General features: G+C 41.9%; 1 protein-coding gene across 1 annotated transcript; it reads left to right on the top strand.

Annotated features, from left to right (window-relative positions):
• Positions 1–9,683: 9,683 nt before the first annotated feature.
• On the top strand, positions 9,684–25,741 carry LOC142935283 (amyloid-beta A4 precursor protein-binding family A member 1-like). Its single transcript, XM_076079524.1, has 12 exons — positions 9,684–11,561; positions 11,893–12,249; positions 12,688–12,727; positions 12,907–13,052; positions 20,154–20,186; positions 20,503–20,589; positions 20,712–20,912; positions 23,400–23,579; positions 24,061–24,273; positions 24,406–24,525; positions 24,782–24,922; positions 25,670–25,741. The coding sequence occupies exons 1-12, from the start codon at positions 9,684–9,686 to the stop codon at positions 25,739–25,741; spliced, it is 3,468 nt and encodes a 1,155-aa protein (XP_075935639.1).
• Positions 25,742–25,934: the final 193 nt, after the last annotated feature.

Genomic DNA, 25,934 nt, shown 5'->3' with positions numbered 1-25,934 from the left:
AGCCCAGAACAGAAGAGGACGTCGTAACTCAACTTTACATCTGACTGTTGAAGCAGGTAAATAATGTGCGTTCACCTACATGAATCTCTTTACAACAGATTTTACTTGGTGTTGGCAGAAGCCCCTCACACATGCGTGTCTATTATTCCCCTCATCAATCGTCAGTATTTCCTGAGCAATTCTGTGGCACTATGAATGTGTTCGTTAATGCATCTAAAATATTGTCATCTGTTGCCTAAATCTAGCAGTTTATCCCTTCAGTGGCTTGCTGGGTTTATTAAATACTTGTTCGTGTGGTCAGTGTTTCTGTTAGCGTTGCTTGAACCAAATTACATGGAGGCTAAATAATAAAAGGCTTTTTCCTTTCTTTATTATAATTTGGGTGAACTGAGCCTTTAACTGCCACAATATATCAGCATGCTACAATACATAATGTGTGAATATTGAGAGGACAGAATACACTTCAAATACAGTCAACATTAGTGTTACATTTACCAAAATGTTTTTTATTCTCATGTGCTCAACAAGAAACAATGAACATCGCACAAGCAAACACATTGTAATGATAAAATACTGCAGAAGTTAAAAATATTGGGAGCAAATATAAAATAATAAATATATTTGTATAATTGTGTATAATTATTTGTGGGGACATTCTAATCTCCCAGGCTCCCTGAAGTACTCATTGAGACTCCAGATCAGGGGTGGGCAATTATTTTTCCCAAGGGGCCGCATGAGAAACAGGGACTGTTGTGGAGGGCCGGACCAATAGACTCAATCCTGCTCAATATTATTCTTGTAACTAGTATATTTGCTTACGTACTGTACTTATGTACAAATTCAAGGTACTTTACTGGAGTATTTCTATTTTATTCAACTTTGTACTTCCACTACATCTCAGAGGGAAATATTGTACTTTTTACTCCACTACATTTGTCTGCCAGCTTTAGTTACTAGTTACTTTGCACATTATAATTTTTCAAACCTTTCCTAACTACCCAAACTGAACAACAGAGTATAAAAGAGTTAAAATGAGCTCCACCTAAAACATCTGTAGCAGGAATAATGATCCAAACAACATATACATATGTAATATCCATATATAATAGTAAAACACTGTGACAGGGATCATGTTTTTGCAAAATTAGTACTTTTATTACTATAACTATTACTATACAAATTACCTAATTTTCTGTTTTTCAGTTCAGTATGGGAAATCTAGTCTTTGTTGGGCTTGAACAAGTGCACTGAAGTCAGGCTGAATGTGTGAGGTGAGATGTGAAGGACAGCTGACAGGTGATGTCAGTGAGAGAGGATCTGGATCTGGATTTGTTGAACTTCATCACAGAGAATGCTTGTTCACAGATGTAGGTAGATCCAAAGAGAACCAACATCTTCTGAGCATGCCTCCTCATGTGTGGAAAGTTCTCCTCTTTGAGAGAAGAATAAAAATCCAGCAGTGATACTGACTTAAAGTGCTCTGCAGTACTGCATCAGACTGCAGGTCAATGAGTTGGAGCTGAACATCACTGAGAGCATTATCCACACTGCACGTGAAGGGAGAAGAAATCATGTTTCACTCTCAACTGTTTTGAAGTCTTGAAATCGCAAAGCAAAGGTACTAGCAAAGCCTCAGATGTTCGTACCCGCTCTGCATCAGTCAATTTTTCGTATTTCTCCGTGTGTTTCCTCTCGTAATGACGATTCAAAACCAGGTGGATAAAGAACTTGTTTTCCCAGTTTATTGTGGAAGGAGTTGACTGGCCTGCACAGAGCCCTGACCTCAAACCCATCCAAGAATTTCGGGATGAACCTGGAATGCAGACTGAGTAAATCCCTGAAACCAGGATCTTGTGAAAATCCTTCCCCTGAAGCACTGAGATTGTTTTACAGCGGCGTGTTTTTCAAATGGCATGTTCAACAATCAGATACTGTATTTGCAACAAGTGTTCACATACTTTCGGTATATTATCATCGGCAATCTTTCTGAAAACACACATTAATTCTCAATGGGAGTTAAAGAAAATGAAAAGAAAATGTTTGTGCGTTGTATGCTGAATTTCATGAAACATGTCTTTAAGACCCCGTGTGGACGTGGTGTGATGGTGCTTCACCGTTTAAAGAGAGGTCTGAATACACAAATGATCTAAATCTGCAGAGTCAAAACATTTTGCAACCGTCTCAAATATTTCTCCTGGCTTCAGCTTTAAACATAAAAAATAGAAAAAATGTATTTCATTTTAATTCTGGACACGTTCATTTCAGTCTCATTGCAGAAGGGAATGGATTTGAGAGGTAGAGGAGACCAGAATGTAGCATGCTGGATACGGGAGACCAGCCTATGACGTAATTTATGTTAGAGGGAGCGCTTTCATCCACATTTGTGATCCATCTGTCGGACGAGCTTTCTCTGAGTCTGTATTTTTCTTCCTTTCCACAGTTGTCTTTTACACGGTCCATCCTCTACCGTCCTCTCACTTTTGGTTATCAGCATGTTAATGAGGTGACCTGGACACTTTCAGACCAGATAAGGAGATGACTTCCGCCCTGGTTATGTCTAGAAAGACTAACTGCAGCTGTATGGGGTTTTTCTTCAGGAAACATGAGGATCTGAATCAGTTTTTATCAGATGTTTGAGAAAAAATTACTCCTATGCAAATTCAAACCGTACAAATTGTTTTGTCCAGTGAACAGAGGGAAGATTGAGTTCAAAGGATTGTGTTCATTAGCTTTTGCTTTTATTCTGATCCAACGAATTTCCGTCACTCATCTGTTTGCTATCCTGGCTGTCTGTGTTCGTGTATGCAACAAGAAAAAGCTCCAATAAATAACTGAAAGGTTCCAGAATGTGTCCTATGCAGTGCATGCTGAGGTTATTGTTTGCATGACACATTTATGACATGTTATCCTCAGTATGTGATTGGCTGCCAGAGGGCTCAGCAGGCTACATCCCCTCTGGCCCTCCGCCCTTCCTCTGGGAGTTCTCAGATGTGAGGAAATCTATTTTTGCAGAAGAAAGCTATAATCTATCCACGGCATTGTAAATGTATACAACACTGTTGTAAAACTCAGCTCAATATGATGAAACATTATTTCATCCTGCTTTTTCATTTAATTCTGGTGTTTTCTTTAATTTCACACCGCAATTTTCCTTGATGACCACTTTATGACCACTTTATTTATTTATTACGTAATGTACAAATTACTTACAAATAATGGTAGAATTGCTTACAAGGACTCCATTGATGTAGAAACTAATTATTTACAGGTCATTTACAAATGATGTGTTGATGAATAGCACACGGATAATGATTAGCTTATCATTAATTGAAGATTATAAAAGTGAAATTGTTTGAATAACTGTAAAAGTCAGTGGTGGCCTAAAGGTTAAAGAAGCAGGCATACGACCAGATTGTCGGCAGTTTGATTCCTGGACCAGCAGGAGAAATCTGGGAGGGTAAAGTCAAAGAGCGGCACTGATTCAATACCCAGAGCAAGGCCCTTAATACCAAACTGCTCCAGATTAGACTGTGTAACATGTGAATGTGCACGGGGTGTTTCCAGAAAAAATAAAGCAGTGCTCTCAGTGAAACTTCCCTAGATAAATAACAAGAATAGAGTGATGCGTAGGCCACACACCATCCTGCTGAAGAGTGCCACCTGCAGCTGAAACATTAGAAAACTGCAGTGTGCATTTTGAGAGGCTATGGCTTTTCTGTGTGATAAGAGACAATTCTGTAATGGGCAGCGATGAAACATTAATGTGCATTAATTCCAGTAATGGGTTCAGTCTGTGCTCACTGCGTGCTATAGATTCAACAACAAGACACGTACAGTATATCTTCATCCATGTATGCAAAGAGGGCCACAAATTATTGATGTCATCTCCGGAAATAGACCAGCAGTGAGTTGGACTCGGAGCACGAAATATAGGCTGCGTGACGTGACCTCAGACACGTTCTGATGACCTGATTCTGCGTGTTGCGCTCTACATTTTGGAGCTTTCTGATTGGCTCAGTCAAAAGTTCACAGCATGTATTTAACACAATTTGTGCAGAGAAGTTTGTGTGCAGATCAAAGACGTGCGGCTGCAAAGATATAGCGATTACAGATTGGATGCCATGGTTACTATACTCCACACCATCGCCATCCTCCTTCACACATTGTTGTCAGGGTAACGGCTGCTCCGGCGGAAGGGGGCGCACGTGACTTAGGTGAGAATGCGTTACAGGGACTCAATGATATGTAGACACAGGCCCTATTGATCTGGTCTAGCAGGCATTGAGTGACACTAAAACGTGCCCGGATTATGATGCCAGGAGCCCCGTAAACCCCCCCCCCCCGCTTCACACTTGACATTGTACATCAACTATGATTAGTTACTTTATTTCCTGTCAGGCGCGTCAGCCTAACAAGACCAACAGGCCTGGAATATAAAGGGTTTGTGTGACTTTTACAAAAAAGGGATAACCTTGCTGCATAAATTTGCATTTTCATTTGGAAATATCTGATTTGATATTGAAACTGCTCCAATGTTAATACTTCAAAATTCAGTTAAGATGATTGAGATTAGTGCTGTTTGTGTTAGATAAGAACAAACACATTTCACCCATGAAATAAAAACAAATATGTGGGAATGTAAAAGCTGTTAGGTCTGTCTTTTATAACATTTAAAGTTGAAGAAACACCAAACGTGCAAAGAGTGTCAGTTTAAGATAATGACTGTCTGGACAACTCAAGGAAAGGCTATGCTACTGCTATCTAGAGAAGTATTTACACAACAACCACACAATAAAGATGTTTGTTTCCCAAGTTGCGAGTCTTTAGTTGAGCCAATTAAAAAATGGTAGCCTGACATTACGTTACACCATACTCAACTTGTAGTTCATTCATCTATATTCGTTTAATTTTCAATCATTTCATCGTTTCAAGTGTTTAAAGGCTATTCCCCCACTAACTTTATTGGAACATGTGTATCACATACAGGTGATATAGGACCAAGACATCCACAGGGCTTTTTCTCAGCAAACATGTTGCATGAAACCTTTTCATGTTTTACTAGGAAACGCACACGTGTTTCTAATTAGATGTTCTACTCAAGTGTTACAGTAAGCTACAATGGTCTCTGTGAAAAAGGCCTACGTTATACATATGATGGCAAATTAAGCAATACAATGTCAATAAAAAGATATTGTTAAAATAAAAAAGCAACGTACACATTTCTTATTATTGATAAACTGAATGTCATATCAGAAATGAATCAATGAAAACTCAAATAATTCGTTTCTCTGCATGGAAAGAACAAGGATGTCACTTTGGGCTTTGATTAGCTGGACTGAATGCAGGTGTTGCTCTTACCACTGGTCACTTTATTTTTCAATTGTGAGCTGACAGCGTTGGTTGTTGACTAATAGATGTAAAAAAAAAAAAAGATGACGGGGCACAAACTATGTCTAGGGGGGATACCACTTTCTCAATTTGTCCAGCTCCTTCAGGGGTTTTATTTATTCAGGAGCATATTGACAAGACCAGGAACTCCCACAGGCAAGATAACAGCGACGCACCGTGGCAACACAACAGCTGACGGTGTTGCAGCAGACACACAGCAGCACGATGCGGCTGATCCGGTAGGTGAGATGAGGCTTCGTGGCCGTAAAGAACCGTTTGTGTCTGCACCACCAGCATCAGTCGTGCTTTGTAAAGGCGCTTTGTGCATCGCTAATCCGCTCTGATGTCACGGTGCAGAAGGAGGGGCTGAGCACTCCGCTTTAATCCGAGCAAGTAGCCTGGAGGGACAAGCCGAGCCAAGCCGAGTCGAGCCAGGCACGAGATATACAGGGGCGATGTGTACTGCAGCAGCCGGACACGGGCCTCTCCTCCTCTGACATGCAGGTACGTGTTTGGAAACCGGGGTTGTTGTGGAGCTGGAGGGCGGAATGAGAATAAGATCAGGTTTGTTTTTGCTGGTGGCGGATCCGACACCTGCGGACATGTATTCTGGACCGTCCAGAAGGGAGAGAGGGAGGCATTTGGACAGGTGACAGTTTGCTGCACTTCTTTTTCAAATAGATGTCAGGCGTCAAAGGCATATGGATACAGTGAGAGCCGCTGTGTATGCGTTTCTCAGGATATACCCGCTTCATATCCAGAATAACGACATGATCGTGTATGTATTGCACCCAATAAGCGCATTTCAAAGAGGCGGAGGCTGATCACTAACCGATAACGAGTACCAATCCCAGAAAGAAGGCTTTTGCCTTTTTATAATAATAAAATCGTCCAAGGCCGTGGGAGGGGAATTAAGAAGCCAGTAAGCCTTCAAAATAAAAGCACTTGCCAATTTGGCACTTGTTCATGGATTAATCTTCTCCCTCTGGAGCAATGGCATAGTCCACATGTAAACACAATATAAGTAATGCGACTATCGATGCATCCCAACATGGACCATATGTTTGCTCTGTGTGTGTGTGTGTGTGTGTGTGTGTGTGTGTGTGTGTGTGTGTGTGTGTGTGTGTGTGTGTGTGTGTGTGTGTGTGTGTGAGAGGATGAATCATGCTGTCAAGAATAGAAAGATAAGGAGAGTCCTCCAAAGTGAGGACAGTTGCAGCTCATGATGATTAATCTCATTATTGGCCAATCCGCCAGTCATTTTATAGATCTGTCATTTTTAAATGTCAGGAAATGGAAAAATGCCAATCACAACATGCAGAGCACATGGATTCCTATTTCAGGATTCCTGTTTTTTTTTTACCAAAAGATCAGTTTGCTCTTGCAGCATTCAAAGAAAAGCAGCAAATCCTTATAATTGAGAAGCCAGGACGAGGTAGTGTTTGCCACTTTTGCTTGAAACATGTAAATCTTTATCATCAAAATTGTTGTTTAAATTTCTGCTGGTTGAGTAATTGATTAGTCATGCGATCATCTTATTTTTCCACCACTTGTTAGGATTTTCAGGATGGAGTAAGGGCTAAATGTTAAGGTTAGAGCACTATGAGGGCCTGGGTTAAGGGCAACATTTAAACTCAATTATGTGATATGAGGCTAGGTACCATGTGCGTAAAGCATTTGGTCATTCATTTTATGAATGAAACCCTTAATGTTGCCTTTTCATGATCACTGCACCACCCAGTCTGCTAATATCAATTTTGAGATATGATATTGTAAAGCAATTGGTTTTACACCAAGGCATATAACAATACATGAAAGCACATAGACATATAGGCTTCAGTGGGGGAAATGAGACGCATCCTGAATACAAGTGGGCTAGAAGTCCCACAACAGTAGTCACTGGTGTCAGACTCATTTCCACAGCACCAATAACCTCTAAAAAGATTTTACGTCACCAGATGATTTTACATTTGTACTGCTCTTGGTTGTTTTTGTCAAAGTGCTATTCTAAACACTGCGTTGTATTTTGCTCTTGTGTTTACAGGGACTGCAGGTGTAAATTAGTGAAAAGCTCAGGTGCAGTTTTTAAATTTGACATGGTCCTTGAGCCATGAGAGTTAACGGATTCATGTTTTGTAGTTTCCTGAGCTTGTTCGATTGTTGCGGGAGAGTGAAATGAACAGTGACTGCCCCAAAATAATACTAAACATATTATTGACATCACCTAGAGCTCTGGGACAAAGTGATGGTCATTCTTCACAATTCTCTGACATTTTAATAGATTAAACAATCCCATATGATCTGTTAATTAATAAAATAATTGGTTACAGGTAGACCGATAATCTTTAGTTGCATCTGAAATGCAGTCAAAATATTGCAGTGATATTTGCTTTACATTGTCATTAAGCTCTAATTGTATGCTTACAGTGGAGAAAGGTAAAGAAGGCTAATGAATAGATGTAATTAGTCCTTGTGTACAGACGTAATAGCGCACGTGTGTTCTTGTCAGTGTGTGTGTGCTTGTCGGTCCGGGGAAGATCAGCGAGTTAATGGGCTAGTAAATCCCATCCAAGTGAGTAAGCTTTCACTGCAGCCTGACAGATGGAAGTGCAGTGCTCCTCTCTACAGGCCTATACGTTTCACTGCCGCGCTGCCAGGGCCATCTGTGACCCCCTCCCCCCCCTTCTCAGAGTCACCCAACCATTGCCAGAGAGGCACATCAGCCACCCTGGGAGTCCGCCCTCGCTCCTGCTGTGTCCCTTCATGTTCCCTCCCTAGAATTTGTGGTTTGTGCTCAGATTACAGGATCCACATTAACCTTTGCCCTCTGTGTCTTCTCTCTGTCCAGAATTCATCTATCTGCACATATAAGATGACAACCACCTCAGCAAACCTTCTGCTGCCTCTTAATATGACATGTGTTGATTCACAAATGTAGACATCTCATGTATACAGTCACACATTTATGGATTCTTCTGATCATTGAGATCAGATAACATAACTTACGAAAGCAGCTTTAGTGAGACATATGGAGTAGCAATAATGAGAAATGCTTTTGAGCCGTCATATAAGCCTGCATAAACACGCTTTAGCCTTTTTCTCTCTTTAAATCAGACTGTATAGTGGTCCCCATTGGTGACCTTCTCTGGACCCGGTTTATTATTCCTGAAGCATCTCGAAGGATTGCGTTCCGGTGTCCTTTCCCAGCGCGTTGACCTCAGATGGGTGAAGCCTGTGATAACTGATGGGTACCCTGATATCCTCGTCATATTAAATAAGTATCAAAACTGGGCTTCTCACTCACAGAGGGCATTTATTATTCAGATGGCTGCCCTATCCATCTCTCTCTGTCAGGTCTTATCTGATACCAGAGAGATGTCCCTCCTTGTACTAATGCCCTGCCTCCTCCTCCTCCTCCTTTTCATCATTTTCTTTCTTCCTGTCCTGTGCCATCTGCCAGCTGCTGGTGAACGAATGAATGTGGTGCAGATTAAAGTGCACTGCACACCCAGATGAATCCCAGAGGATTTAGGTTTTTACTATTAGCAATATGGAGACAGGGAGTCCCCGGCCTGATAGCCAACGTCACTGTAATATTTCCTTTGTGTGTGTGTGTGTGTGTGTAGTCTCTGGTAGGAGATATATTAGGGTGGGGGGGGGGGGGGGGGGGGGGGGGGGTGATTTAGCTTTAGTATCTAACCAGTGTCAATATTAACTTGGTACCCCCCCCCCTCCCCCCCCCTTCTTCATTCGATACACATCATGTGAATGGAAGCATTCAGTTGCGTTTAAACGGCCACCACCACCATGTTTATTCTTATCAGACACTACAGCGTGCAGTACAGCCATACTTTCAAACATTTTGGTGGCATCTTGGCATGCTGAACTGCAAACTCCATCAAATATACCGCGTTCAAGTTCACCACACTGCAGGTGGTTTGGTTGTAGTTGCTGGGGTAGTTGGTTGATCACACGTATGTGGTGATTGGCTGTTAGTGAAACCACACAAATAGTCTAGATCTGGGTACAAAAAGGATGGAACGCAGGTGTTTAGATACTACTTGGGTCTTGGTTACTTTGGTTAGTATTTGCCTTTAGTATTAATGTTCAATATCCAGCACTTATAAGGTTTCTGTTTTACTCTTAAATCTTTCCTTGGACCTCATATGCGTGTAAATTAAGACATTGTTTGTTCATATCCTGTCTCCGTCTCTCCCAGGCTGTGCTATGAGCGGGGTTTTCTTGGAGACAAGCGGAGCATGTTCTGAAAATTGGAGTCGGATCACACCCCAGCCATGAGCCACAAGTATCAGGGAGAGGCATCCAGGGAAGCAGGCGAGGAGCACAAGGGGCCTCCGAGGAGCAGGCAGCCCAACGGGACGTCACCAGGGGAACCTCCTGTACGTCGGTCCTGGAGGCCATGTCAGATGGGCAACCAGGATGGGGAACTGAATCCCCATCATCATCACCATCATCACCAGCCTCCTCACCAACACCACCTACCCACAAGTCGTGGACCCCCTCGGCATCGCCGGCGGCTTCCATCAGGGCAGAGCCAAAGCCAGGCTCAGAGTCCCGGTCTGGTGCCGGTGGTGGCTGCTTCTAGGCCAGACGGAGACGGGAGTCGAGACACTGAGCCTCTTCCTGTTCAGCAACCCCGCCCTGCTGTCACCCGTTACCGCCGTCATGGAGACCCAAACCCCAGGCTCAGAGGTCACAAACAAAGGCAACCTATCGGAGGGACGCAGGACTCTTCACCTGGTGTGGATGAGCGGCAGGGTACAGCAGGGGTGCAGGTACAGCAACGCACATCGGATAATCCCGTAACCGACCAATTGCAGGACAGGGGATCTCCTCAACAGAGTCCTGTTGCAGTTGTCACCCCCACCCAACTCTCACCTGGTCCTGCAACCCATAAAATGCAACATCAACCCCAACACACTCCTCCTGCTATGGCAGAAGAGGACCTCCAGGAGCCTAAAGTGGAGTGTGAAGGGGAATTGGAGGAAGCTAAGGAGAAGTATGAAGATCAAGAACAGGCGGAGGATGATGGAGACCACCGCTCAACCATAGGTTGCAGCCATAACGACTTGCAGACAGTCGATGACGGAGCAGAGGAACGTGCAGAGAGGGTGGAGGAGGTTCAGGAAGAAGTGATGGATGATGTAGCGGAGGACATTGCAGCTCAGGGAAGTGAAATCACTGATCTCTGTTCTGACACGGAGAGCGCTGCCTCACTCAGTATGGACGGACCTCTCCACAGCCCGCCGCCACTCCAGTCACCAACGCCTCCTTCGTCCCCAGATGTTCCACCTTTCCCTCAGCTGGACCACTTCAGTGAGGACACCAGTATGAGCCCTCTACCCGACAATGACCTGCTACCGGAAGATGAAGATGAGGATTGCTCCGAATCGTGCTCGCTGTCTCACTTCACTTCCTGCTCTGACTCTTATCCTAAAACCTATGCAGACTTTTATACAGAGTCCCACCAAAAATCGTACCCAGAGCCTGTCTACGAGTCGTACTCGGAGCTAAAATCCCATCCCAACTCTTTTCCTGAGCCCCTTAAGACCTCCTACCCTGAGTTGCACAGAGAACCTCGCAGGCAATCTGGTTGGAGGACTGAGTCTAATGAGGTCCAGCAGGAGTCCCGCCAAGAGCCCTTTACCAGCCATAGACAGGAGAATGTACAAAAAGGGGCTCCATCCTCCCCATCCACCAAGGGCCCCCTTTATGCCCCAAAGCAGGGCAGAGACCGCAACTCCCATCACTCCCCTCTTTACCGCTCTGTTGGCTGCCGGCTGCACCACTACGACGGACAGTCTGACTGTGAGGGGGAAAGCGCCGATCAAAGTCCCGTTCCCAAAAGTCGCAGGCAGCCAGCTAGACAAGCAGAAACCCAGGCCAAGAGCCCCTCGTCTGGGCAGAGCAGCTCAGGAGAGGCCCAGGAGGAGCGGAATGTGGAAGGTCTCCAAGAGGAAGACGGTACGAGGGGCTCAGGAGACGCCATCATCCTGGCAATTAAAGACATCAAGGAGGCGATTGAGGAGGTGAAGATTAAGACTGTGCGCTCCCCCTACACACCTGACAAGCCTGTGGAGCCGATTTGGGTGATGAGGCAGGAGGTGAGCCCCACAGAGGAGGTATACCCACTGCAGACTACAGCTGGCCATGTAAGTATGACTTCAGTCTCCCTTAAAGCTTACTGTTTTTGTTTTTAATGAAAAACATCTCATCATCGCAGCTGTGATCTGCTACCTTTTTACAATTTCTTATGTGTCACATGAACAATTGCAACATTTCAAGTCCAAGTTGGCTCATCCAAACGATTTTCATTCCTGCAAGAATTCAATTAAATTTCATTGCTTACGGGAAGTTTTACAACAAGATTTACATCCCTGGCTCTCATTTAATTTTATGTTGGATTGATGCCCAAATCCTGAATCATGTATCCTTGGAATAAGGTGTCAGCTGAGTTGGTTTCTCTCTGCTTCATTCTCTCAGTCTTCTCCTCACTCCCCCGCTCAGTCTGAGTCTCCCTCCCGCTATGCATCAGTTCCAGTTCGCGAGCCGGTCAGTCCGCCGAGAGCTGAGCCAACCAGAGCACATCATCCTCAGCATTATCACCAACCCCAGCCCCAACACAACCATCACCACCACCAGGGCCACCATTCACAGCAGAGGGACACCGCGAGGCCACTGCATGCATACGCACAGCCGCAACCCCTAGCGCCTAATCAGCATCACCAACGCCAACATCAACAACAGAATCAGCAACAACAGCAACAGCAGCTTCTAGCTCAGCGGCCGCGACCTCAAGTTCAGCCACAGTCTCCTCCACAGCAGCCGACTCTCCAGGAGGTGAGAGTTTGTGAATAAGCATTCATACGTCCATAACATGTAGAAAAAAAGATGCTCCTTATAGCTCCAGAGCTTGCCTGAAATTCATCACATTTTTAAGTTTCTTTTAGCATCAAAGTAATATTGTGACATTTTGTCTGCACATTCATTGGTACATTGCAAACAGGAACCTCTAAAAGCTAATTTAGTATACTTTTAGTCCTGCCAATTTGCAAAAATGTCCAGCTGTAGACCACTGTAATTCATGATATCCATGGCGACATGGATGATAGATTCTGCAAAGGGAGGCTTCTTTTACTAGTGTTTATCTTCAAGCAGCTGGGCGGCTGCCAGCGGTAAAAGTCCTGCAGAATTTAAATGAGTTAAGAGAGACATGAAGTATGTGAGTAGAAAAAATAAGGATCGTAATACAGTTTTTCCTTTTTTGTGCCTTCTCAGCTTCGCAGAGCTCTTCCTCCATTTCCAACATTTGTGGATGGTGAGTGGACTCGCATATGAAAATCATAATATCCTTCTCAGCTCTTCTTCTGTCCATCTGTTGACATTGTTGTTCATCGTTGTGTTCTCGTATTTAAAATGTATTGTTGATCTGTATGCTTGTGTGCTAGCATGTACTCGTGTGTAGATGTGCCTAACAAGTGCTTTTGGTTCACGCAGTACCGGGACCATGCGACCCTGAAGACCTTATTGACGGCATCATCTTTGCAGCGACCTACCTGGGCTGCACCCACCTGCTGTCAGAAAGGACACCCACAAAGAGCGCCCGCATGCAGCAGGCACAGGAGGCCATGAGCAGAGTCCGGGTGAGAGCACACTACAGCCTGTTTGATTTCTTCCTGCAGTCATATCGTAGTGAAGGGAACCCCAGGACACTATGTGGCTGTGTCCGAAAATCACTCAGTTCCCTTACGCACTATTCTCTATAATATGATAGACACTCTACTTTACTCTATAGTCAGCAGGAAGCAATCATCTTCATTTTGCATCCTCACTGACAAGTGTAGCGTTACCTGAGTGTAATGTTTTGCCTCCATAAAATGTTAGAAGTAAGTAAAAATCATGCCTTGGACATTTCTTCTCTCTTTCTACCACAAGGTGTTAAGTCTAGGTGATTAATAATAAAGCTTACAATAGACAACAAGGAGCTCAAAGATCAAATCCACTTCTCCTCGGTTTGGAGATCCATTTTCTAACACACTTCAGATCATCAGTGATGTAACAGAGGTTCCCTTCATATTTGGGTCTTTTAAAGTCAGAAACCCTCAGCAGGCAACACAGCCAGCAGGCAAAGAGTCACTGGGTTTGTGCACGATGTATCATTCACGCATCACTGCTCCGGACCTACAGTCATACAGGATTTTCTCCTCGGCTTCAATGGATGTTATGTAAATTGTTGAGCAAGGCTGTGATGCCCTGGAGACTGTAACCCTGCTTTATGCTACAGTCACAGTGCACTATGTCATACGCAAAGAGAAAACCCTTCTTACTTTAATCACGGTGATTAAACTTACATTCAAGTACATCGCCGCGTATAAACCCTGTATGTATGTGTGTGTGTATATATATATATATATATATATATATATATATATGATTTTACATGGGTTGCTTTTGCTGGTTTCATGAGAAGAAATGAAAAGTGTGAAAGATGACTTACATGGTAGGGATGGGAAATGGCTTTAAGGCAGGGGTTCTTAACCTTTTTGACCTCGGGGCCCAACTTTTCAAGTACAAAGTGTCCCGGGGCCCATTCAAATATTAACACTATTAGTTTAACTAATTGATCTCACTCTTGGTTTGATTTGTATTCAATAACTATATTGTTACCTGTTCAGCTCCACCCCTATTTTGGAGCAAAACCGCCTAAAATGACATACCCAAATTAAAATGGCTGTAGCTTCTGAACCACTGACTATATGCATCAAAAGTGTCAGAAAACCTGTAGGTCATATAGAAACAGAGCAGTGGGCCTTTGGAGTCAGTAAAAATTGAAGATTTTTGTCCGCATAAAATAAAAAAGTATCTTTCAGTATAAATAACTGCCTGTGGCTGTATCTGTACAGGTAAATGACAGTATAGGGCTGTAACTACACTATCGGTGAACAACTGCCTCAAATTTGAAGAAGATTGGACAAAGTATGACGATTCTACAGTGTTTCTTCCATGAAGAGATCCAGGCGGAGCTCTAAAAGGATATTTGGAGACCCAAATGGACACTTGGTAACCAAATGATATTCTGCCGCACTAAAGGTGTTTCTCCCTTTATATTTTGATATTATATTATTTTCCTTTTATTTTTAGCCTTTGCAAATTGCAAAAACTATATATATATATGGTCGAAGACATGGTATGTAAGTAGAGGACTTACTGTGCGTAATGGCTGCGACTGAGCGCACGATCGAGTATGAAGGTAGCTCAGTTACGCAAGGTTATACGTTGGTTGACGGCTTATAGAAGAGGAAGATAAGGGTTGTACTTTAAGTACTAGCGTTTTCTGAAGCTACTAGCTCCATGGTAACATCCGCTAGCACATTGTTGGGTATGTAATGTGTCTTTTTCCGTCGAAATGCTGCAAGATCCGACTTGCAGCGGTTATGGCGACTTTGGACAGTGTGTGTTTGGGCTCCTTTTGTGAAACATCCATAAGAAATGAAAGAAAATCGATGATTTCTTTGCAAAGATGAGGGTTTTGGGCATGCTGGGATACCAAACACGGCCATGTTTTGTGACGTGGTTTGCGCAAGGAAGCCGTAGGAACGGAACGGAAGTGGAGGTGATCGAGGACGCCGGCGGCCTCGCGGAGTTGAACAGGCAAAACCCTTGTCAAATAAATGAGATGATACAATGTGATGATCACAAAGACATTTATTTATCATGTGTATGTAAGCCTACATACACAACAAGAAGCCCAACAGGCTTTCCCACGAGCGTTGGATGTTTCGTCGCTAGGTGTCACTTTATTTTTGAAGGCTTCAGTGCTTGTTTGATAGCATTAGCCCACATTCCACACACTGAAAGTGTTAAGAAAGTCAGGATTGTACTAGACTTTTTGGGGGGGGGGGGGTATGGCACCACTGTCGTCTTCATTTTTTCTACCACTAAAATCGTGTAATGTTTATTACTCATTAAATGATTTAACACTGCTGCCCTCTAGTGGTTAAATCATGTAATGTTTATGATTCATTAAATGATTTAACACTGCTGCCCTCTAGTGGTTAAATCGTGTAATGTTTATGATTCATTAAATGATTTAACACTGCTGCCCTCTAGTGGTTAAATCATGTAATGTTTATTACTCATTAAATGATTTAACACTGCTGCCCTCTAGTGGTTAAATCGTGTAATGTTTATTACTCATTAAATGATTTAACACTGCTGCCCTCTAGTGGTTAAATCGTGTAATGTTTATGACTCATTAAATGATTTAACACTGCTGCCCTCTAGTGGTTAAATCATGTAATGTTTATGATTCATTAAATGATTTAACACTGCTGCCCTCTAGTGGTTAAATCGTGTAATGTTTATTACTCATTAAATGATTTAACACTGCTGCCCTCTAGTGGTTAAATCGTGTAATGTTTATGACTCATTAAATGATTTAACACTGCTGCCCTCTAGTGGTTAAATCATGTAATGTTTATGATTCATTAAATGATTTAACACTGCTGCCCTCTAGTGGTTAAATCGTGTAATGTTTATGATTCATTAAATGATTTAACACTGCTGCCCTCTAGTGGTTAAATCGTGTAATGTTTATTACTCATTAAATGATTTAACACTGCTGCCCTCTAGTGGTTAAATCGTGTAATGTTTATTACTCATTAAATGATTTAACACTGCTGCCCTCTAGTGGTTAAATCATGTAATGTTTATGATTCATTAAATGATTTAACACTGCTGCCCTCTAGTGGTTAAATCGTGTAATGTTTATGATTCATTAAATGATTTAACACTGCTGCCCTCTAGTGGTTAAATCATGTAATGTTTATTACTCATTAAATGATTTAACACTGCTGCGCTCTAGTGGTTAAATCGTGTAATGTTTATTACTCATTAAATGATTTAACACTGCTGCCCTCTAGTGGTTAAATCGTGTAATGTTTATGACTCATTAAATGATTTAACACTGCTGCCCTCTAGTGGTTAAATCATGTAATGTTTATGATTCATTAAATGATTTAACACTGCTGCCCTCTAGTGGTTAAATCGTGTAATGTTTATTACTCATTAAATGATTTAACACTGCTGCCCTCTAGTGGTTAAATCGTGTAATGTTTATGACTCATTAAATGATTTAACACTGCTGCCCTCTAGTGGTTAAATCATGTAATGTTTATGATTCATTAAATGATTTAACACTGCTGCCCTCTAGTGGTTAAATCGTGTAATGTTTATGATTCATTAAATGATTTAACACTGCTGCCCTCTAGTGGTTAAATCGTGTAATGTTTATTACTCATTAAATGATTTAACACTGCTGCCCTCTAGTGGTTAAATCGTGTAATGTTTATTACTCATTAAATGATTTAACACTGCTGCCCTCTAGTGGTTAAATCGTGTAATGTTTATGATTCATTAAATGATTTAACACTGCTGCCCTCTAGTGGTTAAATCGTGTAATGTTTATGATTCATTAAATGATTTAACACTGCTGCCCTCTAGTGGTTAAATCGTGTAATGTTTATTACTCATTAAATGATTTAACACTGCTGCCCTCTAGTGGTTAAATCGTGTAATGTGTATTACTCCTTAAATGATTTAACACTGCTGCCCTCTAGTGGTTAAATCGTGTAATGTTTATGATTCATTAAATGATTTAACACTGCTGCCCTCTAGTGGTTAAATCATGTAATGTTTATGATTCATTAAATGATGTAACACTGATGTAACACTGCTCCGGTCTGTCTTTGTTCATCCTGCATCGCTCTGTTCTGTTCTTTAATGTAACGTTACTGGAGCGACGGAGCCTCTCCCAGCTGTTAGCAGACTGTTGTGCTAGTTGCTGTACCCAGCATGCAGTTCGGCGATGAAATTTTATAAATGTACAATTATTAGTGTTACAAATTGTTTATGTGTCACAGACTGTTGTGTGCTGTTGTGTTTTTCTCTGTTAAAGAGCATTAGTTGTGGGTTGCTAATTGTTGTGTTATAAAGTTATGACCATGACTAGGGTTCCCTCTCAATACATATAAGACAACTAGCGCTGACCGCTGTGCATTAGCAGCAAAGAACACATTTAGCTGCCTGTCGAAAGCAGACAGCAGTTGTTGGCTATGCACCGGTGTAATAGTGTGTGAAGAATTCATGTCATACGGGAAATTAAAACCGGTATACTGCCCAGCTCTAGCCTTTATTATACTTTGGACAATTTTGTACCAATATTTGACGGGCCGGATTAAAAAGCCCAACGGCTGTAGTTTGCCCATGCCTGGGCTAGCGGCTAGCTGAGTGTCTTCTTCTGCTTATTGTAGCTTGTTAAACAACTGACTGACGCATTACCGCCACCAGGTGGTGGGAAGCTATATTGTAACTGAGCGTCTCATGGAGAACAGTAATATCTCTGGTGTCTTCAATTGATAACCTATGCGGTCCCGCGGCCCTCGCGGCCCACAGGTGCAAAACTGAAAGTTTTTTGCGGCCCTCTAGGTGGCGTTCGCGGCCCCATCGTGGGCCGCGGCCCCATGGTTAAGAATCACTGCTGAAATATTGACTGAAATAACCCAGTACCATGTAGTATCCAGACTTGTCTAGTCAAACAATACCTGCATTCGATCCTAATTGTATCCAGTTCTTATAAAAATTAATTGGTATGGGTTATGCTCACGGTGTGATTGGCTCGCTACTGCAGCATCTACGACCCATACAGTTTCTGGTGAAGTCAAACCCGGTTTATATGACAGAGTTGGCAGTTCAGCATGCTGAGATGCCACCAAAACGTTCAGAAGTATGATTTAAGTATGTTTAAGCTATCTGGCTTAAAAAAGAGGTATTAAATGTACTCTGTGGGGTTCTGTATCACTGGTATTTGTCCTGGTTGGGTACTTTTTTGATCAACACCCAACCCTACACCGTGGCATTCAAACATAGTACTGCTGGAGCGGCAGAGATGGACATTTAGGAGAGTCTAGTGAAGGAAGTCAGAGGCAGGAAGAGGACATGAGCTGAGCCAAACTTTCTGCTTTCTGGGTGGTTGACTGATAGATCCGGGACACTGCCTCTGTTATGATCTGAGAAAACCTCCAGGGAGGGAGAAGTATAGAGACGGTATAATGGTGAGGGGGAGTCATTTTACTGTTTTAGAAAGGAAAAGACAGAGAGGGGGGATTGCTGTCTAACAGGCTGGATATCTCACATATGGATGCACTGATCCGACACAAAGTGGCTGATCCGAAGTACAGATCTGATACCAGTGCTCCCCCCCCATATTTAAAATCTGTAATGAAATCTGTGTGGAACTGAGGAAGGGGTGAAGGGTTTAAAAAACTCATGCACATTTGCATAATATTAAAAGTATATAGATAAATTGATTTAAGAGGAAAATATATTGTCCTATTTTTAAATGGCCATCAAGGATTGAACTTAAAAAAAGGAAACTGACTTTTGGAAAAAAGCTCCACAGGCAGGATATTATGATTCACGAGATATCTGCCAAATATGAAATGAAAATAAAATAATGGAGATGACATGACTGCCTCTAACAGAGTGAATAACGGAGTAAAAACCAGTGACGTCCACTCACAGTGAGGAGCTCGACTTGACCTCATGATGATGATGGTGATGATGATGATGATGGGCGGTGTGTGGTTGAAATGAGACACGCTGTTGCTCCAAGAGCGTCTAGGAAGGTCTCAACAACAATAGTGCTTAGAATTGCTTTTTTCTTGACCGCAGTAAATAAAGACTAGTCAGCAGTATGTGTTCGCTTTAACAGAGGTCTGATTATCACCATTTATAGATGTGAGATTTCAATATGACAAGAGTTTTACATTTTATAGGTCGAGGGCAGCAACTAATGATTTTCATTGTTGATCGATTGAATTTTCTTGATTAACCGGTTAATTGTTTTGTCTGTAAAAAAACAAAAAAAAAAAAAAAGAAATTCCAGGGTCCAAGAAAATGTGATCAAATGCCCAAACATGCAGCCATCTTTTATGTTAATGAGTCTTTTTCACAGCAGACATTTTGACTTGTCACAGTAGGAAAAGCACATGTTACTATTAACATTAACGGTGATTAACTACACCCATATTCAGCGGCTGCAGGTCATACATTTTCATTACAAGTGCCGCTCTTGCAATTTCAAATCTGTGATTTTAATAAAACAAGACTAAATCGTTCAACCCTAAATGTATCTTTCACATAGTGTACAAGGTATTAAGGCCGCCTCTGTTGAAATGGAATACACAGTTGTTTGAATCCACGTAGAAGCTAGGACCCTTTATAAATTTCAAAGATTAGATTTAATTAAATCTATAAAGAATGGGAGCAGACAGGTTTGGATCTGATTTGAAAGACACAGAAACCATTTGGAGAGCAAATGGTGGCACAAGCCAATATTTTGGAAACACAAACCCTGAGCTGTCATGAGGCGAAACGCATGCGGCCGCTTCTCTGTCCTCAGGTTTGTTTGTGTCACATTGATGAAGAGGAACATTTTGATCATGTTTGCTGCAAAGGCCTCTGGCAGCCTGCTGGTGTCAGACATGATGGACAGTAAAATCACTGTCCTCCCACACACACATACACAACAAACACCTTTTAAGGTCCTTTTGTCCCTTAATTTTGCATTTGGAATGGAGACAGTGAATGAGGCGATTAGGTTGTTGTCGATCCACCCAAAAAGCTATTTCCTTATACTTTGTTGTCTCTTTCTGAGTCTCTATTCTGCTTTCTGATCATTGCAGGCTGCTCAGAAGCAGGCAAAGAACAGGAAGAAGGTAAGCTAGTTTAGTTTAGTCTCTTTGATTGTGTATTTCATGTAAAAGATGACTTGTAAGTACAGAAATTTGACATCAAATGCTAATGTTGGACAAGGAGAACATTTGTGCAGGTGATTTAAAATGTATTCTTTTGTTTGCCGCATGCAGATTGCATGAGACATCTGTGTTTTACATTCATTAGTCTTATTTGTATGCTAAAGATTTGATGGCTCGTGACAGTTACGACACCTGCTCCGCTCTCCTTCACTGGCGTTTATAACCTGTCGCTTTTTCTGCTCACTTCTATTCTTGTGGTTTCTCTCCGGCTGCGCAGAGCCCCGACGGAGAGGCTCCGGCCACTGCTGAGGTTGATCTGTTTATGTCCACGCAGAGGATCAAAGTCCTCAATGCAGACACTCAGGTATGAAAGTGATAACAAGCATTCCTTACCTTAGCTCATCAGTATATACCTTAATCCTTCTCGAGGGACAATGTCATCCTACAAAGAGAGACATTTCATCATCCTCTTTTTTGGATCACCAGGAGTCTTTAATGGACCTGCCACTAAGGACGATCTCCTACATAGCGGACATCGGTAACATGGTGGTGCTGATGGCCCGAGGGAAGATGGTGCGCTCCCGCAGCGCACAGGAAAACTTGGACCACACAGCTGAGCAAACCACCATGACCCCCGATGACAGACGGCTGTACAGGATGATCTGCCATGTCTTCGCGTCAGAGGATGTGAGTTATTGATCGTTAATCTGTTGTCGTTTTATTATCCTAAACTATTCATATGAATCATACTGTTTGGGTGTATTGGGGTTTACTGCTCGCTAGCAGTGTTTGTGTATTTTCTATTAAATTGTTTTACGTTTTGAACCGGGGCCCTCTTCTGGAGCCAGACCTGGGAGGGGAGCTCACCGGCGAGTGTCTCATGGCCGGGCACAGCCCGAAATAACTTCATGGAGTCGCAGCCCTGTGTGCACACCATATGACAAAAAAAGTCATGATATAATATTCAATAAAAGTGAAAAAAAGTCATGGTGTGTATATAGTATGTTGAAAAAAGTCATGGTGTGTATATAGTATGTTGAAAAAAGTCATTAATAACCCATAGTATAGTATGTTGAAAAAGGTTGTAACAAAGTCATAGTATAGTATGTCGAAAAAGTCATAAAAACACCACAGTATAGTATGGAAAACAAGTTGTAAAAAGTCTATAAAATAATCACAAGTATAGTATGTTGAAAAATATCAAAAAAGTCATGGTATAGTATGTTGATTTTATCTTAAAAATATGTTGTAGCGTGTCAAAAAGTCATAGGATAATATGTTAAGAGGCTATTAAAAAAACAATATAGTATAGCATTAAAACTTCAAATTTCAAGTTTTCAAATTCTTTATTGTCATAATGCATAACAATTCCAGAGTTGTTTAGAATAAAAATCATGCTTCCTTCAAGAATTCTCATAGAATAAGTACAACAACAAAGTCTCACACGTTCTTAAAGTTGAATCTAAGGCTTAATATAGTGCAAGTTAAAAAAAGAATGAATATAACGTACATAAAATATATTCTTGATACACAGCAAAATTGCAAAATGACAACTATAATTTGAGAGGAATGTAATAAATGCATTTGCTTAATGAGAAGTAATGCATATGTTTATACAGAGATGCAAATGTATGTAAAACAGTAGGTACAAGTATATAAAGGTATGACGCTGTCCCTGAGCCTGGTGGTCCAGGACCAGATGTTGCCTTACCATCTGCCGGACGGCATTAGGTAGAAGAGTTTGTGGCCGGGGTGATTGGGTTCCCTGATCATTGACTTTCTTCGTACACCACTGGGCGCAGAGATCCTGCGAGGTGCTGAGCAGTTTCCACCAGCCTCCGTGGATCCTTCCAGATGAAAGCTGAGAAAATGCCACATCAGACAATAACGCATAACAGTCGGGATACTCTCAATGGTGCACCGGTAGAAGTTGCAGAGTATTCTGGGAAAAAAAAGTCACAATAATAGTCTTCGTATAGTATAACAAACCATACAAATTCATGAGATTGTATATAATAGAAAGTCATAAAAATGGCAATGCAAGATCACAATATATTATGTAAAAAATGTGTTTATTATAAAGTCATAGTATAGGCTGTCAAAAAAAGTCCTAGTATAGAATATCACAGCTTAGTATGTTGAAAAAAGTGATACTAGAGTATGTCAAAAAAAGTCATAGTATGTTGAAGAAAGTCGTATTTTAGTATATCGAACAAAGTTATAGTATAGTATGTTGAAAAAGTGAAACAAAAAAGTCATACAACAGTATCTCGAAAAAGGTGAATGAAGTCATACCATAAACTGACGAAAAAAGACAGTATAGTGTGTCAAAAATTCATAAAAATAGTATAGTATGTCAAAAAACGTCATGGTATGTGGAAAAAAGTCTTTGCATAGTATGTCAAAAAAGTCATAGGACATGTTTAAACTAACGATTAGAAGAGGACCTCGAAGATGATAACATGCTGTCACTGGGCCGGGCTAGTGTTGGTTAGTGAATAACTCCATAGATGAAAGTTTTCACTCTGTGGTCTGAGAGAGAAGTTGAGACTTTTTAAATAGAGTTGAAAACAGTTTTCCTGGAGCAGAACCGTGTGGCCATTAGAAGTGCTATTTTAAAGGATTATTGAGGCGTATTACAACGATGGTTTTGTCATTGTTTCAATATTAATAACACTGTACTCGCTACAATCATTTCTGAAATCTGGTTACATGGTCCATTGCTAAAAAAAAGAAAAAATAGTTTGCGTTATTTATTAAGAGTTTAACATTTAGATCCTCAAGCTAATCTGCTACGTTATGTATATGCATTATGTATTATGCTTACGCTTTCAACATAAGCAACCCACTAATTGGAAGTCCTGCATGTGACATCTCCTCATGAAGAGCACAGACGGAAAACTTTAACAGAATATATGTTGTCAGGGCCTTTAAGACTTGGTTTTAGAGTTAAATTTAGGTTGGAGTAAGTTGAGTATGGATAAGACATACACGTCAATAAGGGTCCTCACAAACATTGTAATAACATGCGTGTGTGACTTTCAGTGTAATGTAAACAAGCCTTTAAAATATAATATGTGGGCTTTTGTCTGCACAGACCAAATTCCCACATGGACTGTAAAAGTTACCTGTCATTGACGAGCCCTCGTCCTCCTCTTCCTCTTCCTCTTCCAGGCTCAGCTCATAGCTCAGTCCATCGGCCAGTCGTTCAGCGTCGCCTACCAGGAGTTCCTCAGGGCCAACGGCATCGACCCAGAGGACCTGAGCCAGAGGGAGTACAGCGACCTGCTCAACACTCAGGACATGTACAACGACGACCTCATCCACTTCTCCAAGTCAGAGAACTGCAAAGACGTAAGTGAACCAGTAGGTGGCAGCACAGTCACAGGAGTTTTTTCATATACTTCTTGTGCTTAAATTGAAAAGATTCTTACTTTAAAAAAAAAAAAATGTCGTCTGGAATTTAATAAAATATTCCACTTAACATATGGATTGGCCTTTATGTGTTCTGCAACTTTTGCACGTACAAAGAACCCTCACATTCAGGTTATCATAAATATTTGGACACAAATTCCCTCCTCTCACGGCTCCAAGCGCCGGCTGTCGTCTCGCATTCTTTCAGAATTGTGCAGTTGGCCGCGAGATGCTTAAATTTGGATGACTACTCCACCAGGAGAGGTTTTAAGACTTGAATTTGAACAGTAAATGTTACTTTTCCATAGTTTATCCTGCAGGAGAAAAGTCTGTTCATAAACCTTATGATGAGCGCACTCTTCAGAGCGCACTCTGTCCTCCGAAAGGTTGCACAAATACGACTGGATGTGGTTCCTCGCAGGTTTACATTGAGAAGCAGAAAGGAGAGATCCTGGCCGTGGTGATCGTGGAGTCGGGCTGGGGGTCCATCCTCCCCACCGTCATCATCGCCAGCATGATGCATGCTGGGCCGGCAGAGAAGTCTGGTCGACTCAACATCGGAGACCAGATCATGACCATCAATGGGACGAGTCTGGTGGGTTTACCGCTCGGCACCTGCCAGAGCATCATCAAGGTATGCAGTTTAGACCTTTTTGAAGAATACTTTTCTGTCTTGTGTGTGTATATATAGCTGCTGGTGTGGCTGTACTCTAAGTCTTGTTGTAACACAGGAAAACCACACCCGTATGTCCTGTGTTACCCTCAGGGTCTCAAGTCTCAGTCCAGGATCAAGCTGAACATCGTCAGGTGTCCTCCTGTCACCATGGTGCTCATCCGCAGGCCGGACCTCAGATACCAGCTGGGCTTCAGCGTCCAGAATGGCATCGTGAGTTTAGGGGCTGATCTCTGCCCTCTTTCTAATGACTGAGGAGCTTTTATTTTGTTAACAGCGCTCTAAAACCAGAGTTCCTAACAACAGACGTAGTGCTGTGATTGTTATAATGTTCAAGGACACATTTAGAGTTTTTACATGATTAGTCTCAGTTACTGTCACTGTTAGCTGAAAAAGTATCCTCTCACAGCCGTCTTTGCCGGAGGCTTTCAACTATGAGTTCACCTCCCCCGTCTTTAAACTTGCACAGATCTGCAGCCTGATGAGAGGAGGCATCGCGGAGAGAGGAGGCGTCCGTGTGGGTCACCGCATCATCGAGATCAACAGCCAGAGCGTGGTGGCGACGCCTCACGAGAAGATCGTTCAAATTCTGTCGAACGCCATGGGAGAGGTAGGAGGAGTTCTGGACGTCTCTTTTTAAAATGATAATCAAACAAAAACCACTTCCTACATAAAGGGTGCCTGTAAGTCTTGAAGCCACTGTCGGTAACACTCAACATTTCCTGCATGTGTGTGTCACATTAAAAGCGTTCCAGGAGCTCAGCGGGTATTATCCCTCTGTTTCCTGGTAATCTTTTGGTTTGTAACATCTGCGGGAAATGTTTAGCTTCCTTGACAATAGTTTTAAAAGAAGAAAGTTTAAGCAACTGGACATAATTGACTGAAAACACTGTACTGATATAATTAGTGTTGTGGAAATGTACATTATACTGAATTTACCACATGAGCTTTAATTTGTTTGTGCCGACCATTATTACTATAGATTATTTGAATACCTTCTTTCAATACTTAATGGTATCTATGGTCCATAGAAGATATCGAATGAGTTTGGGGCCTGGACCAACATTTATTTTCATGAACTCTAAAAATAACTCTAAAAATTCACACGGAATCCATTGCAGATGTTCACGTTCCCCAGAGGGAGGATGCTCATTATTTCACCAACCCTGTGACCTCTGAATATTTTTAATTGTGGGCTGTAATGGTCATTGCACCCTATAACAATCTTAAGAGAATTAGTGTTACTATTGTATAAGAAACACTACAAAAATAAACAATTCATGCGTGACAGTGTTCCGTTGCTTTTTAAAGAAATGTCTGTTTTTAATTCTCATCATGTGGCTTCTTTCTGCTCCAGATCCACATGAAGACGATGCCTGCAGCCATGTACCGTCTGCTGACAGCACAGGAGCAACCCGTCTACATCTGAACAACCCTGTCTCTCACATCACCTCACTCTCTTTACTACCGTCCATCCCTCTGTTGTTTGAAATACCCGTCTCCTCTGTGTCCCGTTTGATTTCACTTGACTTGCCTTAATCTGTACAGTACACTGTCATGTAAATCTACAGTATGACAGCAGAAGACAGATTATCTCACCAGGCCGAGTGTTAATGTGACGT

Source organism: Anarhichas minor, unplaced genomic scaffold (genome assembly GCF_050575085.1).
Source record: "Anarhichas minor isolate MPS153535 unplaced genomic scaffold, ASM5057508v1 ptg000073l, whole genome shotgun sequence".
Taxonomy (NCBI): Eukaryota; Metazoa; Chordata; class Actinopteri; order Perciformes; family Anarhichadidae; genus Anarhichas; species Anarhichas minor.
This window is presented reverse-complemented; position numbering and strand designations above follow the sequence as displayed.

Coding starts and splice junctions, on each gene's coding strand:
- LOC142935283 (XM_076079524.1), top strand. CDS start 9,684: ATGAGCCACAAGTATCAGGGAGAGGCATCCAGGGAAGCAGGCGAGGAG. Junction 12,250..12,687: donor AGCAGCCGACTCTCCAGGAG/GTGAGAGTTTGT, acceptor GTGCCTTCTCAG/CTTCGCAGAGCTCTTCCTCC. Junction 24,526..24,781: donor TCAGCGTCCAGAATGGCATC/GTGAGTTTAGGG, acceptor AAACTTGCACAG/ATCTGCAGCCTGATGAGAGG.